Here is a 17,620-nt window from a genome sequence, read left to right as displayed (position 1 = left end):
GAGAAGTCTACTGTGAGTTTGTCAGGAGTGTCCTTGTCTCAGTTCCCTTTGAATGTCTTTAGCTGAGCATCTGGAAGAGGTGAGGTAATGTTGGGTTTTCTTCTCCATAGTAGCCCTAGAGTCCTTAGAGATTTGCTGTTGCAGAAGCAATAAGTACGAACATTCTGGCAAGCAATTATTAGCAAAATAAATCTCACAATCACCAAGCTGAGTCTTCATATATAATACAAACATCCATTTATCTTTTGTGTATGTATATAAATGTATACACCAGATGCCAAGTCTCCCCCAGGACTGAAGATCAGTTTTTATTGTGTAGATATGGCAAATTTTCATTATTTTTGCATCTCATTTTCAGGCACTTGCAAGATAACACAAGTGCTGGTAGACAAGAAGTATCTTAGACTCTTGTTGTCTAAGAAAATGTACAAAACTTAGGGAAAAAGTTGCTTTATTGAAAACAATATTGTGCTTGGTCCTTTATAATTTCAAATTCTGTTTTTACAAGATAATGAATTTCCTTTAAAAAATGTACAGAAAATCATGGTAGCAAAATAGTAGCTTTACCCAAGAATAATGCACAGCACACACAAGCGTGGAAACAAGACATTTGAGAACACAACTTTTCACATACAGTGGTGCACTGTACATGGAACACAATTAAATAGGCTGACAGCTGAGTGTTACTCATCATTTAGGAGAACTTCCAAAAGAAAGGCAGTCAGTGTTTAGTGTTTCAAAACAGTAATGCCTCTACAATTAAACCACAACTGGTTGTTCACTAAGGGATCATGTCCCAGCTCCAGAATAATGAAGCACTGTTAAGGCCAGTCACCTCGATACTAGGTTAAACAACAACAGCAAACAGAGAATTGAAAGTATGCCTGGCTATGTTTCATTGCCCATTAGATGAGTCCTTTCTTCATTATCACCAGGAGGATTTTGCAGGCTGGAACTGGAACTGTTCGCATAAGGAAAAGAGAAGAACAGATAATACAGCTTTTATATTCTCTAGATACTGCTATGTGATATCAACATAATATGCAAAGAAGCACATTACATGGAAAGAACTACATGGATCACTGGGTTCCCTACTACTGCACAGAACCATGTACTATTCATTCCCATGATCATACAGTTGATCAGATTGAAAGGGACCTTTAAAGGTCAGCTAGTCCAGATACCCTGCCATGGGTAGCAACATGTTAAACTAGACCAGGTTTCTCAGAGCCATGTCCACCCTGGGCCTGAATGTTTCCATGGATGAGGCATCCACTACCTCTCTGGGAACCTGGTCCAGTGTTTCACTACCCTCATTGTAAAAAATTTTTCATTATATCTAGTCTGAATCTACCTTCTTTTAGTTGTTGGTGAGGATACTAAACATTACTGGTCCCAAGGCAGACCCCAGAGGGACACGACTCGTCACTAGTCTGTGTCTGGACATTGAGCCATTGACCACTGCTCTCTGCATGTGACCATACAAACAATTCCAGCTCACAGACACCTTCCTGATGGAGGAACCATCAGTAGGGCTGCTCATTAATGCCACAGTCTTGCTGCTGGTATAGAATACACATTGCCTGGTTTAGCTGTTCGTTTAGGTCAGTAGGGATTTAGGAAACCATACAGACAAATTATTTAAGCAATGTTTTTATTGCTCATCTTATCATTATTAGGTTGATAGTGAGGAAAAAATGCAAGCACAGATTTCAAAGGTTTGCTTTATATGATTGCAAGCAAAATAAAGAATAAATATCTCAGCATACCTTTTCCTTGTTGCCTCAATGATATAAAATATTCCAGTTGCAAGACCCTTTGAGGAAACAGCCAGTTACAATTGTAGTAATTATAACAAACTTATACAATAGTTCATAACTGCAACAGATATTAAAAAATGTGTAATTACTTACACTTAACAGTGGCCATCCTCCTTGGATGGCTGCAGCCCATTCAAAACCTAGTTCTTCATTTAGAAATCCTCCCAGAATTGGACCTACAAATGCCCTGCATCAAATCAAAATCAGGTATTGGCCATATACCCAAACATAAAGGGTAACAGTAATATACCATATTCTCAGAGAACTGTTTTAGTGGGTTTTGTGGCCTTCCTTCAAAGACTCTTACCTTTGACAACAAAGAGATTTTCTTCCACAGACCTAACTTTCCTAAAATGCACAGTAAGTATGAATTTGTTGTTTGCCAAGGCCCCAGTAAATCTAATTACCTCCTCATCTGGAAACAGGATCCACATCCAGAAAGCTGAATGCAGTCTTTTTAAGTAGAGAGACCCAATTAAGGAACATGCTCTAAGAAAACATCTATGCTGATCAATTCTATCATAAGAGAAATTCAAAGTCGCATCCCTCAAAACAAAAAGTTTCTAAACTTCAAGACAAGGGTGTGATAAATATAAGCAGGTGGGGAGGCACAATGTGACAGACATGGTCACTGCAAGGTTCAGCTGTGTTTAACTGCCCTGCACCTTTATGCCTGTCTAAAAATGCAGGTTATAAAGGTTATGCAGCTGCTGTCTCTTTAGAAAGGTCTCACGACAGAAAGGGAAAAAACTGTGTAAAACTAGAGAGACTTCCTGGAAGCAAGTTACATTATAAAACCAGGCTTGATAGCAGCATAAACCTGTGTCGGTACTAAACCCTACACCAAATAAACAAGACTGCTAGACAGCTAGATCTTGGAAAAAAATGGTGCAAATTTGTGCCACTGAAACATACCTGCAGCCACAGAGGATTACAAGGACAGATAAAAGTATCCTGTAAGTGACTACCAATAGGGACATTCTGTCACTTCCCACTGAGTGACAGCTCTGAAGGGCCACTCAGCCAGTAGCATGTTTCACTTATTTCTAGGATGATGACCCTGACTATATAGAGTTACAGACACACTCTGCTAAGCTATACAAGCATAAATTTTAAAGAATTTCCGTGACTTAAAAAGAAGATTTCACCTTAAGCTATCCCAGGAAAATGGAAAACAGAATTAGTCAGGAGCAGATATCTAACTCACTCCACCTGGGTGGACTTAGTTTTGTAAAAAATTAAAGTCCACATCTCTCTGTATTGAGCATTAGATATTTTAGTGAAAGGAAAAATCACCACACAAAAGTGCAAGCAAACATCCACTTTAATCACTGCAGTTTTTTGATATGCAGAGCAATATGTTTCAAGAAAGATGACTTCAGAGCATTGTCAAAAAAAAAAGTTTTACCTTTTTGGGGGTAAAAAGCTTTAACATGCCTACCAGACACCGGTCAAGCAAGATACTTTTGAACCAAGATCAACACAGCAACAGCCAGGTTCCCATGTGGCAGTATGTAGGGGGATAGACAATAAGAAAATAAAGATAGTGTAGAAAGTAATCTTACCCCTAAGGAGTTGCAGCTGGGCCAATTATCAAAGATTAGGAACAGGCCTGACTTTAACAGGCCACAGCTGTAACCAATGAGAAGAAGAGTGCTGTAAAAGAGTGGGGTGGCTGGTTGAGAAGGGAACTGGAGTCAGTTGGCTATTTTGGGAAGAAGAAAGAGGCAGTGCTTGGAGGAGTTGCCCATGAGAAACACCAAGAAGGTGTGAAACTTTTGTGATAAGGAGACAACAGTATGGAACCCCTGCAATAAGATGACAACAGCAGCAGTGTGGAACAGCTGAACTCTCATAGCTTACAAAATAGGGGTAAACTTACCCGAGGGACCACATGGCATTGAAGAGCCCAGACACCAGTCCCAGAAGACTCAGACCTTCTTCAAATCCATTCTCACTGCAGAAAGACAGACAAGTTGGGGTACTCCAATACATACTGTGTCTCAGTTTGTAGACTGAGACACAAGTAGACTCCCTACAGACTTTTTCCCCTCCTTTTAATTTGCACACCACATAAATAGTCAACAAGTAGAAGTGTACAGTAGAATTTCTGTTTACCCAGTACTTTCTTCTTTGCTGCCCCTCTGAAGGATTGCAGTGCCATTCTTCATCTGTTTTCTCCCAAGTTAAGATCACACCATCACACCAATTCCCCACGTTTCATATGGCAAGTGTGAAACTGTGACAGGTGGCTTTTTAGAAGCAAAAACTTGTTCCAAAAGGAACATACTAATAAGAGTAAATCAAGGCCCTTCTACATCATTACTGAAGTATGCATTCACAAAGTTATATTGGGAGGATGACTGGGGTGCTCAGTCAGAAAAAACTAAGACAATAAGAGTAGTGGAAACAGTTAAGTGTTACTATCTGTCTTTGCCTCAAAAAGGGGGAAAAAAGCCACACTTCATATTCACCCCTGTAAGACAGTTGCAGATTCCTAGTGTCAGTAACATGAAAGAAATGTTGGACCGAGTTACTTACTACGCACATTGCAGGATCTCTGGAAACACTGGGATAGCACTCATGCCAAGGGAAAAGCCAATCAAAACCAACACTAGCACAAACATCCACAGCTGACTGAAAGAGAGGCATTTACAAGAAGTTAGCTGCTGAAGACTCTTTTCAGTAAGGACTAAATTTCACTGAAGGCTGTTGTATCAGCTCTCCCTGACTGATCAGCAGTCTTGAAGCCAATACTAATACTTGAAAAATCCAGTTCTATACTTTAGAAAAAAGACTTTGTAAAAGAATATGAAAAGCTTGTGCTCAAATTACATATTTGCTTATCAAATGCAGTTCATTTTATGACATGCATATAGGGAAGAGTTATATAGATGAGGTTAACTGAGCAATGCCTGTGTACTGAGCAATGCCTGCCAAGCATCAGACTTGGTTTGTTGCAGAAGTGAAGGATTTTGAAAATTTTTGATATTTAAAAATTAGCAGCCTAGGAGGAGTTCTATGCATTAACAAGCCTATTACGTTAACACAGCATCTAACCTAGGACAGAAGGATTGTGTAGTTGTTTTGTTAATGTAGCAGTGTTTTGCTGTGAATTAACTTGAGAAATATGACATTACAGCATTCAGGTACAACAAACATTGTCTTTGCTAGTGAAAACAAAGCTATAACCTGTCACTTTTCTCAGTAGGCTATATACAGAGAGAAGTAAAATCAGTACTGCTGCACAGCCATGCAAATAAACCCTATAGTTTAAAAATATTGATGAAACAGAAAAATCTGGAAAATAAGACAAAATGAGAACTTTGTTTTGCTGAACAGGAAATGCCACAAAACTGTGAGGGAAGAAAAATAAAAAGCAACATTCTTCCTACCATACACATTACCATGAACAAAGTAACACTAAAAAAGCAAAAGAAAAGGATCTATTTTACGAAGCTGTAAAATCTCTGTTTTCAGATGATTTCACAGCTTCAGTCTCATGCTACAACATCAAAAACCAACCATGTTTCATGGTCAAAAGTGGAAGTTAAAAACCAAATCTGTTTCATGGTCAGAGCTGCTAATTACAGGCTTATGGATATACATGACTATGGTTGAAAACATCACATAATGGGACAGGCTCAGGTAGAGGCAGTACCTTTCAATGTGCAGTACAGGAGCAGGTCCTAGCATGAAAAGGCATACTGCTGTCATTAAGTCTCCAAATATCAGCAGCCACTTCCTGATGTACTGTGTAAGAAAAGGAAAAGCTATGCAATTTAAAATTGGGAATTTGTCATGTACATCAAAAAACAACAAATTCTTGTTTCCTCACTCCAGATGCAATCACTGGCAGCAGTGGCTTAGTACAGAGATTTCGGGACACTGAGCAATGATCCTTCTCAGTTAGCAAAGTATTTTAGGTCTTAGTCTTCTTTAATATAAGAAACACCCTGTATCATTTTATGATGATCTTTAAGTTCCTTCCAACCCAGGCCATTCTATGATTCTGTGTAATTCTCATGTACAAAAGGCATTACTAGTTTGTGTCAGGAAAAAAGCATCAGAAAATTGTCACTGTCCTTCAGGCATAGTATTCAAAGTGTAGGTTTCCTTGATCAATTAGCGCTGGCTGTCAAAAAGGCAGTTTTAGGTGTATCACTGTCAAAGTCTCTTTCTATGGTGCTGTTAAGAGCTAAAGGACGAGGCTAAAGGATAGGCAGCCCACGGTGATGATCTAATTTGAATATTACACTTTTTATAAAATAAAGTCAATACAGCTAACCAGAACATCTTTACTCCTTTTCTCAAAAGCTAATAGAATTAGATGTGGTTAAAAGCATGGATAACTGGGACATATTTTCCTACTCTCTATTCCATATTGCTTTGAAAAAGATTGTGCTTAGTCCACTAGAAAAGCTCAGCACACTTCAGCTCCTTGTCCAATTTCCTTTACTGACTTGGACATTCTTAAATTACCCTAGATCTTGCAAAAGAGACCTCCCACGTGGCAGTAATGGGTGCATGTGCAAGGTCTTGAAAGGCAGATCCCTTTACAAGACCAGGCCGAGATCCTTTGTTTTATCCACTGTTCCCCACCTCTAAGCAAAAGCACAGAATGCTTTAGTCACGCTGCACAGACAGCAGGGTAGGACTCACCGGCAGTTTGTCGCTTACGAGTCCAAGGAGGGGAGAAGACAGGGAGTACGAGAGTGCCAAACCAAGGAACACCAAGCCCACATAACCAGCTGGGAGCGTGAACTATGGAAACGAAGATCAATAAAAGAAAAACCAAGACAAATCATATATGCTACGTTCATTAAGGACCATCCAAGAATTATATATTAAATCAAAATACTGAAATGTGCAATTTTAAGTATTTTACTGATACCCTACAGAGGTTTTTCATGTATTTGAAATCATCCACAGAGCTTCCGTTTCATTGCTTTTACCAACACTTTTTAAGCATGATGGAGTGGTGGAGACACCTGACACAACTGTACACATATAAAGCCTAAATAATGTCAGGAGGAAACATTATGCTATGTCCCCTATATGAGCACGCTGGATTCTAACACTACAATCTGACACACTTGAAACAGACACTGCAGATACTGAAATTTCAATGGATTTAGTCTCTACCTCTCCAATCTTTAGTTTTATTTGCATTAGAAAAAATAAGCACTGTATTCATCCATTGTTAATCAGCACATCTTAAAAGTAAGTAGTGCCATAAAACTCAATTCCAACTTTTCAACCAAAGGATGACTTTTATGGGAAGGAATAAGAGGTTTTTGCTGACACCCTGAGGCCCACATTTTCCTAATCCAGACACATATTTCTGCATTGAAACAAAATGTGTAATGATCATAAGCACCTCAGTTTCTCAAATAAGTGCCTTAACTAAGTGTTAGAAGGTATTCCAAGATGTTTCATATGGTATAGACTACATAAATATTCACTATTTCCTTGCCATAAGCAAATATGTGATGATAACTCTAATTTAGTGGTTAGAATACCTGCCAAGAGGGCCACAGCCCTTTTACAGCAAGTATCTGTAAGCACAGAGCAAAGGGAAAGCAGAAGAGCCATAGAAGCACACAGACTCTACAGTGGGATAATTTCAGATCCCTCCCATCATGGGAGATTGAAGATGTACATTCACATCTCCACTGATCAAAGAACTTAGCATCAAGTCCCCACCACCCTGAACAAGTACTCCAAGTACAGATTAGGCAGACAAAAAGTAGCACAGCCATCTGTGAAACATTACCCCTTGGAAAAACAACTCATAAAAAAAGCACTCAAAGACCATTGCTTAATTTTATCTAGGAACAGAATCTTAAAGGGCTTCACATCAAGAGATGTAACATTGCCAGTGGCTGCAGCAGCTTTCAAGAATTTGATTTCAGGAAGGAAGAAAAAATACCTTTTTTATGAAAGCAGTTTCTATGCCCTGTTCAGAGACAGTACTTTGCAGCTGAAAGACCTTTAAGTGGAGAAAGCCCATTTTAAAAGACCTTACACTTCTCATTCTCAAAGTTACCAAGACCCAGCAGGAAGAGATGATGCAATAGATATTGACTTATCAGTACTGTGTAAATCAATTTATTTGGAATTTATACAACTAACAGTTAACTAAAGCAGTGTTAATGGGACGAAGCTCAATTTTGTTTAGGATATTTACATTTAAAGCTAGTTACTCAATATTTATTAAGTCAAGACTTCACTGCATGTTAGCAGGACTTACCTTCTTTAAGATAAATAGAGATATTGTGGGATCAAAAAAACCCAAGCATGCACTTAGAGAAAATATAGTGAGACAGAGTATTAGGACTTTTGGCAGAAGAATGAGCTTCCAAAATGATTCCTTCCTAGGAGTTGAATCTGTTTCAATAGAAGAGGGGGGGAAACTGCATTATTTTCAGTGGCATAAGCTCATGATTGATCTTCTTGCTTTAGAAAAGAAATAGTATTTCCCTTTTTTTAGTCTTCTTACTTCTGTTGCACAACAGATGAAAGTCAATAGTTGATTATTATGTGCTATACTATTTTTATAGTAAAAACTAAAATTCAATAGATGAAAAAGAAAAGCATACAATTTAGATTCCAGCACTGCAAATCCCCAACTTGAAAAGAACTAAAGCATATATTACTCCAATTATGTGAAAAAAGTATTTGCTTCTCTGCTAGCAGTTATACAATGAAATCTTCCTGGATATGTCTCAGCTTGATACTTGAACACATATATAAACAATTCATATCTAATAAAAGAAACATGCTTTGAGAGTAAGATTGCTATTTATCAGTTGAGATCTATCCAAGTTTTTAAACAACTAATTGAACTCCAACATGTTCAATTTGTAGTCCAGGAAACTTTTTTCAGATGTCATGGTTATGTGGGAATTTTAAGTCAGGCCCTCTTCCTGATGGTGTTTCTCCTATAATACCTGAATGTGGTCTCAAAGTGTACAAAGAACTGAAAGTTCAGGCATTATCATCCATCAGCTCAGAGCTAACATTTATGTAACATACTTCCAAACTGGCAGTGATATCATGACAATTTCAGAACTTGGGGAGGTCAGGGGGGAAAGTCAGCAGTAGCAACACACTATTTAATCATTGTAAGTTTCTTCTAAAAGCCAATAGACATACTTGAAGTTATTTTCCATTGGAAAATAACATGGTTTTTGTATTAAAGGATAAAAAATCAAAATTAAAGAAGCATTTCAAAGTTACTAGCATTTTTTTTCTCTAGAAAAGAGTAACAGAACTGTAACCTTACAATTATAGTCTTGCATGAGGACTTATCTCTAAGCTAGTTTTCTGTCCAAGCAGGATCATCTAAAATTTAATAAATTTATATGACCTCCAGCACTTCATTAAACCCCTCCCTTATTAACTTTAACATTCTTTCATGTTAATCAGATCCTGCATTGTTCAGTACAAATAAACACTTCTTTTCCTCCCTATAATTAGTTTTCCACTCTACTGTTAACTCAAACATGTTGAGTTCTCCTGTTTTAGGCAAAATCTGTCTCCAGCTTTTCTTCAACTAGCAGACACAACTGATCCTTTACAAGCCCTAAATCTAAGACAAAAGAAAACAAAAATATATCAGTTCACTTCCACACAAAGTTCCTACTATTTGCAGAAACTGGCATGAGTTGTGTTAATTCCAGGCCATCTCATGAATTTAGGTTAGCATTAAACATGGACCTGATCAAGATGATAAGCTAATTCAAGTGGAGTCTTGCCCTCTGACTTGGATCAGACTCCAGAAGCCGACACTTTTTTAAAGACACTTAAGCACATGAGAAGTTAAGGTGAGCGAAGGAAGCAGGCAGAAGGATGCTTACCATATCTTGGCAATATGCACATATTCACAGGCACCAAAGCCAGCACTATGCATCCCAGCGTGATGAAAGGGACCTCGTAACCAAATGATTGATACAAAAAGCCACCCAAAGGTGGGCCCAGCACCAGTCCAAGTCCTGAAAAAATCTCAAGGCTGCCCTAGAGCATGAAAAAGCAAGCAGAAATGAAGTCAGTATGTTGAGAAAATACAATGCAGCAATGCAAAGCAAGCCATGTGTCTGAGGAGCAGTACAACATATCCAGGGTAGTGAAAAACAGGACAATGCATTGCCAGGACAAGAGCTAGTAGTGACCTTCACAGGGTGGGATAGCAAAAGGAATTCCACAGTTATGTGTCTGACAGCCATGACCTCTTTTGCTTCTCTACAGGGAACCACCTGTACTGGTTCCTGTACAGCATTCACAACTCTTGTTGTCACCTAACAGATATCAGTCTTGATGTAAGGCAAACGCTCCAGTAGCAGAAAGCATTCACAGGACACCTCAGGCTGAAGGGATCATCTCTCCCACCTGCCATTACACTCCACCTGCCATTACACTCCAGCCTGAGGGAAAGGATCTAAACACACCTACTCAGATGGGTCATTATCTCATGGGATGAAGTATATGTGCAAAGTTAAAGCTTTCTCTCCATAAACAACTGTTTGGACTCACTCCCTAGGGATAGGAAAAAATAATGAAACTGCAATGGGGACAACTCAGATTGTTTTGGATATAATTTATTAAGCTGGTATGTTTTATAAGATGCTAATTTGTAAAAGGACAGTAATACAGATACATCTTGTGCTACAATGTCATAGTCACCACTGTCAACATCTGCCTCAACAATTGATTAATCAATGCTTAGATCACCAGGAAGAGCTGGTGGTAATAACTGCTTACAGATAAAAGTTATGATAACTTCCAGAATTGAGAAAGATAACTCCAGGGAATAATTCTCATCTTTAGTTTTACTCATACTGTTAGCCTTCAGAAACACATATTCACATAAGCGATTATATGCAGGTGCTTTTATTAAGAGCTCTGGGAATCAGGGGTGTTTTCCACCCAAATCTGACACTGACTATACAAGATGATCAAGTTTTTATATTCTATCGTTATATAACTTTCATGTTAATTATTAAACTTATATTGTTCTATGGTATACATAGATTTCAGCTAAGCATAGCCCCCCTTAAATTTCCAACATAGTTTCTCATGATTATTCTTAGGATTATATAATAATTATATTTAATTACTAAAAAATCATCACATCTAACAATTATATCATTTATCATACTGCTTACGCAGGTCCAGTGATCTGAGAAAACACAAAGCCTAACATTTTCAAAGTTTAACATTTTCCAGGGCTCCACTATCCATGCGAGTCAGAGTAGTCAAATGCCCTGAAAACAGTCAGAGTCAGCAAAAGCCAAGTTCTTTATCCTAGGTCAGTCTAGGGTTGCAACCTTTTTCTTTCCTAGCAAAGAAAATAACTAGGTATGGCCATTAACATCACTGTATCCAGATGATGCTTTCACTTTTGTTGCTCACCAGCCATAAAAAACACTTGATTTGTGAGACTTTGGTTCAAATAATTTACATGATTTGGAGCAGTCCATCATTTAGCCCTTTTAAGTTAATGAAATGGGGAGGGCATGGGGGGGGAAGCTGAGACATTGCAGTAGTACAGATCAGAGGATAAGATAAACCTGATACTGTAAAAGAAGTGAGATTGCTTATGTTCTGAAGTCCACATCTCCTCCCTCCACAGAGGGATCACGTTGACAAATGCTCAACTTCCCACTCCAACAAGGCTAATGTGCCTATATTTAATAACTTCCCCGTATACCCTCTAGCGTACCCAACAAGTAAAAGGAAGGCTGAAAACTTGTACCAAAATGGTAAGGAGGTGAAAACTGCTTTTCACAATCTAGCACTATCAAGAAGGACAACAGAGAGCAAGCCTAAAATAGCTTCATCCACTCCTTCAGGCCTCAATTTTACCCTAGGATGTACCTTGCTTAAACAATCAGCTCTTTCTTCTGCCTCCTGCCTCAGGGCTCACAGTAACAAGAGCTCTCCATCACGCCCAGTTAAGGATACTAAATCTACTTCATGAATAAATATGAAGAGTTTTTATTCTCAAGCAGAGCAAGACACTGGAGTTCACAATATGGTAAAAAGACAAACATTTAGAAGTCATCTGTCTTTTTATAGCACCCTTTCTAGATTTTAAACAAAGGTAGGTACCAAGCCACAGCCGTGTAGCATTTCTGATTTTGGTCTTGAGACATCCTTCACCACCACATATCATTTTCAGCCATGCTTTATGGTTACTGTGCTCTCATAACACAATTTCTTTTCTTTTTAATTCTGATTATAAAATAGGTAACTAAGTCCCTTAAAGTCAACATTACTTTACTTACCTATTTAAATTATGTTTTAAAATCTGCAAACAGGAAACTTTAACCTTATTGACTGAATAAATCCAAAACATGATTACAATATATAAATTGCTCCAATGAAAAGGTCAGCTAATCACTGCTGATACAACTTAGTGGGTTTCTTTTGAGTTATAGACATATTCTTATAGATATATATTTATAGAAGTAATTAAACAGCTTAACAAAAATATTAATAAAAGTAGAAACTTTTCTAATTTTATTTAATGTTCTTAAATAAGTTCTCAACATTTGCTCACTCATTAATATTTAACCCAGTTATTTCTGACAGAATATTTTTGAACTGAAAACCACAATGTATTGAAGAATAGACAGAGAAAACAGTATTTATTAAACACAAAACTTTCCTTTAACACTTTAAAACCCCAACTGAAAAAGGGTATCTCTGTTTGAAACGAATTGTTGATGATCAGAAATACTGCCCTCCAGATTTCAAGAAATTCTAGCTCTTATCTTTTCATACATATCTTTTATCAACAGGTTAGAAAAATTAAACCAAAATTGTTTCAGTTTTGCATCTTTCAGTCATTTAAATCAACACCATTTGAATTAATTTATCGTTTTTTAATCAATTCACATGGATCCTTACTATCCAGGTAGAGGTAGTCACTAAAAGCTGTGCTAGGATTTTATTAGTATTTTGTCTTGATTTTCACTGAAGAGATAACTACTGCCACGAATGGTCAGCTGTCTTCAAAGCACAAGCAACTAATATATACTGCTTAATTTATATCTAACCAGAGTTATGCTAAGGTCTGAACTTGTTATAGGATTGTGATTCTAGATTACAAACAAAACATTACATGATGATTTCAAATAAGACTGCATACGAGACAATAAATTTTCTCCTGATTTTAGGCTGCCCACTGGCAATTTGTCTTATTGCTAGAACTCAGCTGTAACACTGCTTTCTGAACTTACCAGGACAGTAGCTATATTAGTGGGAAATGCCTTTGCAAGGATTGAGAACGATGCTGTAATTGCTGCTGCAAAGCTTATTGCATCCATTGCTCTTACTAAAAAGCAGAAACCGATGAACATTGGTCCACTTGGCACCTTGTCGAGCATTCTGGAAAAGAAAAATCCCAACAATAAATTGGATCTCTCTCAGGATGGAAGAAGCCATATACTAAAGGCCCTAGAGCATCATTTCTTGCTCATTAAAAGACACAGTTACAAGACACACAATGCTTTCTATTACCACTTATCTTTGAACCACATCAGTGAAATTATTCAAACTCTACCAAACTATTTCTGGCAGCTTTCTCCTTTTCCCCTTTACTTGGCAGTGAATAGGGCATGTAAACCATAACCTGTGAAAAACTCAAATGCCACCTTTGTTGCATTCCATAGCTTTTCCAAGCACCTGTGCAAGAAGTCTGATGCAATGTGTTAGAATTAACTAATAAGAGATTCTTTAATTGATAATAAAACATTTATTTTGCTAAAATTAGTGACTTAGCATCTCCACCTGACAGGCAAAGCTTCCCGTTTAAGCCCAATATTTTTAAGGAAATAATAATTAAAACATTATGCAGAAATAGTTTTCTTATTGCTGCACCTTTGACAGGCTTCTCGCTGTCTGCGAACTACTACTTAAATAGACAGAACCTAGCTCCTCTAATTTCAAAGTAGTAAACAGACTCTGAAACCTAGTGAAATGGAGAAGTGTTTATTCTGCTTTGCAAGAGGTAATAAAAATTAAAGATGCAAGAAGTTAGATGACCTAACCAACACAGAAAAGATGCCCAAGAGTTTCTAATTTTGTGTCCATCTTTTCATATGGATGAAAATGATCAGAAGATAAATGCAACAAAACCAAGCAACAGAAATTACTTACCCAAACAGAATGGTCACACATCCTGAAACAAACATCCCTGACACAAACATGAATTTTGCTCCAATTTGTGAAAGCTGTAAATTAAATACCATTTTTACATATTAGTATTTCAAGGAAAGATCAAAAATTTCTCATACTGTTAAGAAATCAAAAAATTATGGGAACTTTATAGCACCTGTAACTTAAAGATTGGGAAACATTGCTTCTGCTGGTGTGCCTTCTTTCAATTATGAACCTAAAAATACTCTGAATGGTTAAGTGACTTAACCCAGTTTTAGAAAGGTAAGACAATGCTGCAGTTAACTATTTCATAGCAGCATGCTGCAGCTTCTGCAGAGCAGCAGGTTACAGCAGCATTCCTCATAATAAACAAGCAGAAAGTTTGTTTCCAAATCTCCCTGCAGCACTACCACTGACTGAGGCAAGGCCAGCAATACCCATCACGTATCTGGCTACTGAGAGTCAATGCAAGCTGATTTTTAAGCAAATTTAAGACAACCCTTAACAGCACAAAGCTTTGGCATGGGAAGGATGGGACTTTCAGGCCTCCCCATCCACCACCAGGAAAGGACCCCACCTTTTTTCATTTCAGACTCTCTCACCAGAGTGAAGGATGACAGGAGGCATGCCATAAAGCAAACTCGATCCCGCAACAAAGTACAGCTGAGCTTCTAATTCCAGACTGCAACTTTCCCTAAGGACAGTAGGTGTTTCAGGCCCTTTTTTTTGTTCAGGCCTGAACAAAGTCCCTGCCTTTCAGCCATTATTACTAAAGCCTATATTTTGCTGAGTCTAACTGAAACCCTCCAGGTCTATTGATGTGCACTTCAGCTGTCTGCAGTGAGGATGGCACATTCACTCTCTCCCCTGTAAAGTACTTGGTGAGGCTTGTGCCATAGCTGAATACTACTACAGGCACCAAGACCTGGACTTAGTAATGGCACTTATGTGACACTTTATGAGCCACCTCAGCACCAGAGAAAAGCACTCACCACAGGGTCAACAAATAGGCTGCCCAATCAAAGACAAGAGAGGATTCTGAACTGCTGCTCAGCAGCAGCCCCAGCTTAGGGAATGATTCTGAGCAGCCCTAGCAAACACTGCATAGACAGCAGTGCTGCAGCACATAAACAAACATTTATATAACTTTTTTGTGATTTCTTCAACATGAGAAAAATCCTGAATCTGTGGGAAAGCTCAAGTTACAAGAACTGGAGACATTTATCTCATATTAATATAGGATGAAGTTTAAACTGAGTTAAGCAGCAGAAAATCATAACAGGAGCAAATGTTTTAAAAAAAAGACAACATACCAGAAAAGAAGAAGAGGTGCATCTAACTAAAGAAAGAAACAAAACAAAAACAAAACACCTTAATGTCGCCAAAGGCAAACCGAATATATAAGTGCCACAAAGAAAAAGGGGGGGTAGGAGAAAGGAGGTCATAGGAAGCAGAATTGATCCGATTACTCTAAAGCAAACAAAAAGTTAACTAGAGAAACAAAACATGTCTGTTGCCCTATGCTACTCAGGAACGACAGAAAAGTACTGACAAGACTTAGATCACACTCAGACTGACTGGTCAGACTCCAGTTACTGCAGACAGAAAATTGCAGTAGCACTACTGAAAAGACATCTCTTTTCTCAGCCTTGCAGAACTGCCTTCATGTACCAACCTGTGTCACCACAGAAAAAGTTACAGCTCCAATTATACTTACATAATTTCCCAATATTAAAGAAGTCAAGAAATTGACCAAAGCAAAACATCCAAAAATCAGGCCAACAATTGTGTTACTGGCACCTTTTTTTTCTGCCTGCAAAAAAGATCACAACCATGTAAAGACTCAGTCAAATTCTTGGTGAACAACATTCATGCCTTGCATATTTAAATCTATTTAATTGTCTATTAGTGTGGTTAGAAAGCAATTTCTTTTCTCAAAGGCAGTAGGGGCTCATAAGGTAACAACACATTTAAAAGACATGTCGCACTTCTAATATGTCATCAAGGGAAAAGCAATGTTAATTTGTCAGTGAATGAAAGTGAGTTATTTGCTGAACAAGCAGCCAGACTATATAAAGGTGGCTTCAATTGGTGTGCAAGGGCACTAGCTACAAAACTTTGATCCCTTGCACAGTGAGAGGGCAATAAATGGAGAGATCTGTTATCTTCACTGTGACATGCCACCCCATAACCAGCACCAGACAATTTTTTACTTATTTAGCTGGCCAAATACACTCACTTGGGCACCAGCAGTACACAGGCATATTTAGAGAAAAAGAATATTTCTTTGTAAATACTTGAGACAAAAAGAATATTTCTTTGTAAATACTTGGTAACAATTTGGTCATTAAAGAAATGGACATCTGCTACAAAGGCACCATAACCATCTTTTTCTTTGTTGTATTCATTCAACACAAGCAGAGATTTTATTTTTTCCCCCTTCCTAGGTCAGGGAGTTAGCACAGTTAACGACACCAGAATGAGTTAACAGAGGAAGCTATAAATAAAAAGTCATTGAGAAGCTAGGGCACAGAAATGCTAGTCAGGACATTGGCAGAGTTTAATCTCAGCTCTACAAAACTACTATGCAACACTGAGCAAAAAATTATTTCACTTCTTCAAGAATCCACTTTGACTTCTATCTCATCTCATCTCATTAGTTTGCTGTCTCCTGTGCAGTCATAGGGAAGATTAATCCATGGACAAGATCCAGGTCACCATTTTATGCACTGCAGCTACACCAGCATCATGCTATCACTGAATTCCCACAACTGAGAAGTCTTAACTCAGAGCTCACAGCCAGCCATAAATGTCCCATGGAGGTCAAGGTATTTCTAACAGTTTCAACATGCAAAAAAGTAATGTAGAGAGTAGCTAAGTTGTGTGTTTACCTCTGAAGGGAAAAAGGGTCCCAGGATTGAGTAGCACATCATTGAACTGAAATTTATAGAAGCGGCTGCAACTATTGTATAAAGCTGTTCTCTGGTAAGCCGTCTTGATTCCTCACCAACTGCTTCTGACACGCCATCGTCTAAAAATACCAAATAAAAATTATAACAAATTATTATAAGCTGACAGAGGGGAACAACTTACAAACCAGGTTGGAAAACTAAAACCCTCACGAAATTTGTGCCCTCCCGGCTCTGAGATCGGAGTCGAGCCGTGCTGCTTTTACCCCGTGCAGAGCGCGGACCTGGCCGCGGTGCAGGTGCCGGCAGCCGCCCCTCAGCCCGCCCCGGAGGCTCTGGGCTGCAGCCGGAGCTCCCGCCGCGCTCCCGGCCCGGCCCCGCCGAGAGACCCGACCCGTCCCGCTCCCTGCTCCCGGCCCGGCCCGGGCCGACCGCAGCCCGCGGGGGAGCCGCTTCCCCGGCCCGGGCCGTGCTGGAGGAGGAACGCGGGGAGCCTCCGCCTCGCACCTGGGGGCTGCTCGCCGCCCTCCACCCGGCTGCCCATGGGGCCGCAGCGGCGCCTCCGCCGCACGTGTGGCAGCACCCGCGGGCTCCGCGAGCACCGGGGCCAGCGCCACCCCGGCCGCCGGCACTGAGCATGCTCGGCCCGAGGAGCGGCCGCGCCCGGAGCCGCCGCCGGGGCTGCCCGCACGGGCCGGGAGAGCGCCGGGCTCGCCGCGGTCCCAT

General features: G+C 39.2%; 1 protein-coding gene across 1 annotated transcript; it reads right to left on the bottom strand.

Annotated features, from left to right (window-relative positions):
• Positions 1 to 154: 154 nt before the first annotated feature.
• Positions 155 to 17,511, bottom strand: SLC18B1 (solute carrier family 18 member B1). Its single transcript, XM_066545748.1, has 14 exons — positions 17,402 to 17,511; positions 16,877 to 17,016; positions 15,703 to 15,798; positions 13,986 to 14,059; positions 13,067 to 13,214; positions 9,683 to 9,839; positions 8,074 to 8,210; positions 6,483 to 6,584; positions 5,482 to 5,573; positions 4,362 to 4,457; positions 3,703 to 3,777; positions 1,914 to 2,007; positions 1,770 to 1,816; positions 155 to 961 (listed from the first exon to the last, which is right to left on the bottom strand). The coding sequence occupies exons 1-14, from the start codon at positions 17,436 to 17,438 to the stop codon at positions 889 to 891; spliced, it is 1,368 nt and encodes a 455-aa protein (XP_066401845.1). The 5' UTR covers positions 17,439 to 17,511; the 3' UTR covers positions 155 to 888.
• Between the last annotated feature and the right edge of the window lie 109 nt (positions 17,512 to 17,620).

This window comes from Molothrus aeneus, chromosome 3, assembly GCF_037042795.1.
Source record: "Molothrus aeneus isolate 106 chromosome 3, BPBGC_Maene_1.0, whole genome shotgun sequence".
In the NCBI taxonomy this organism is placed as follows: Eukaryota; Metazoa; Chordata; class Aves; order Passeriformes; family Icteridae; genus Molothrus; species Molothrus aeneus.
Note: the sequence above shows the minus strand (reverse complement) of the source record. Positions and strands in the feature narration are given on the sequence as shown.

What these genes read in the sequence shown, in the direction of transcription:
- SLC18B1 (XM_066545748.1), bottom strand. Translation starts at nt 17,438, where the DNA reads ATGGGCAGCCGGGTGGAGGGCGGCGAGCAGCCCCCAG. An exon ending in CTAATATAGCTACTGTCCTG is followed by an intron (nt 9,840 to 13,066) that starts GTAAGTTCAGAA and finishes TTCATGCTCTAG; the next exon opens with GGCAGCCTTGAGATTTTTTC. An exon ending in TCGTAAGCGACAAACTGCCG is followed by an intron (nt 5,574 to 6,482) that starts GTGAGTCCTACC and finishes TTTCTTACACAG; the next exon opens with TACATCAGGAAGTGGCTGCT.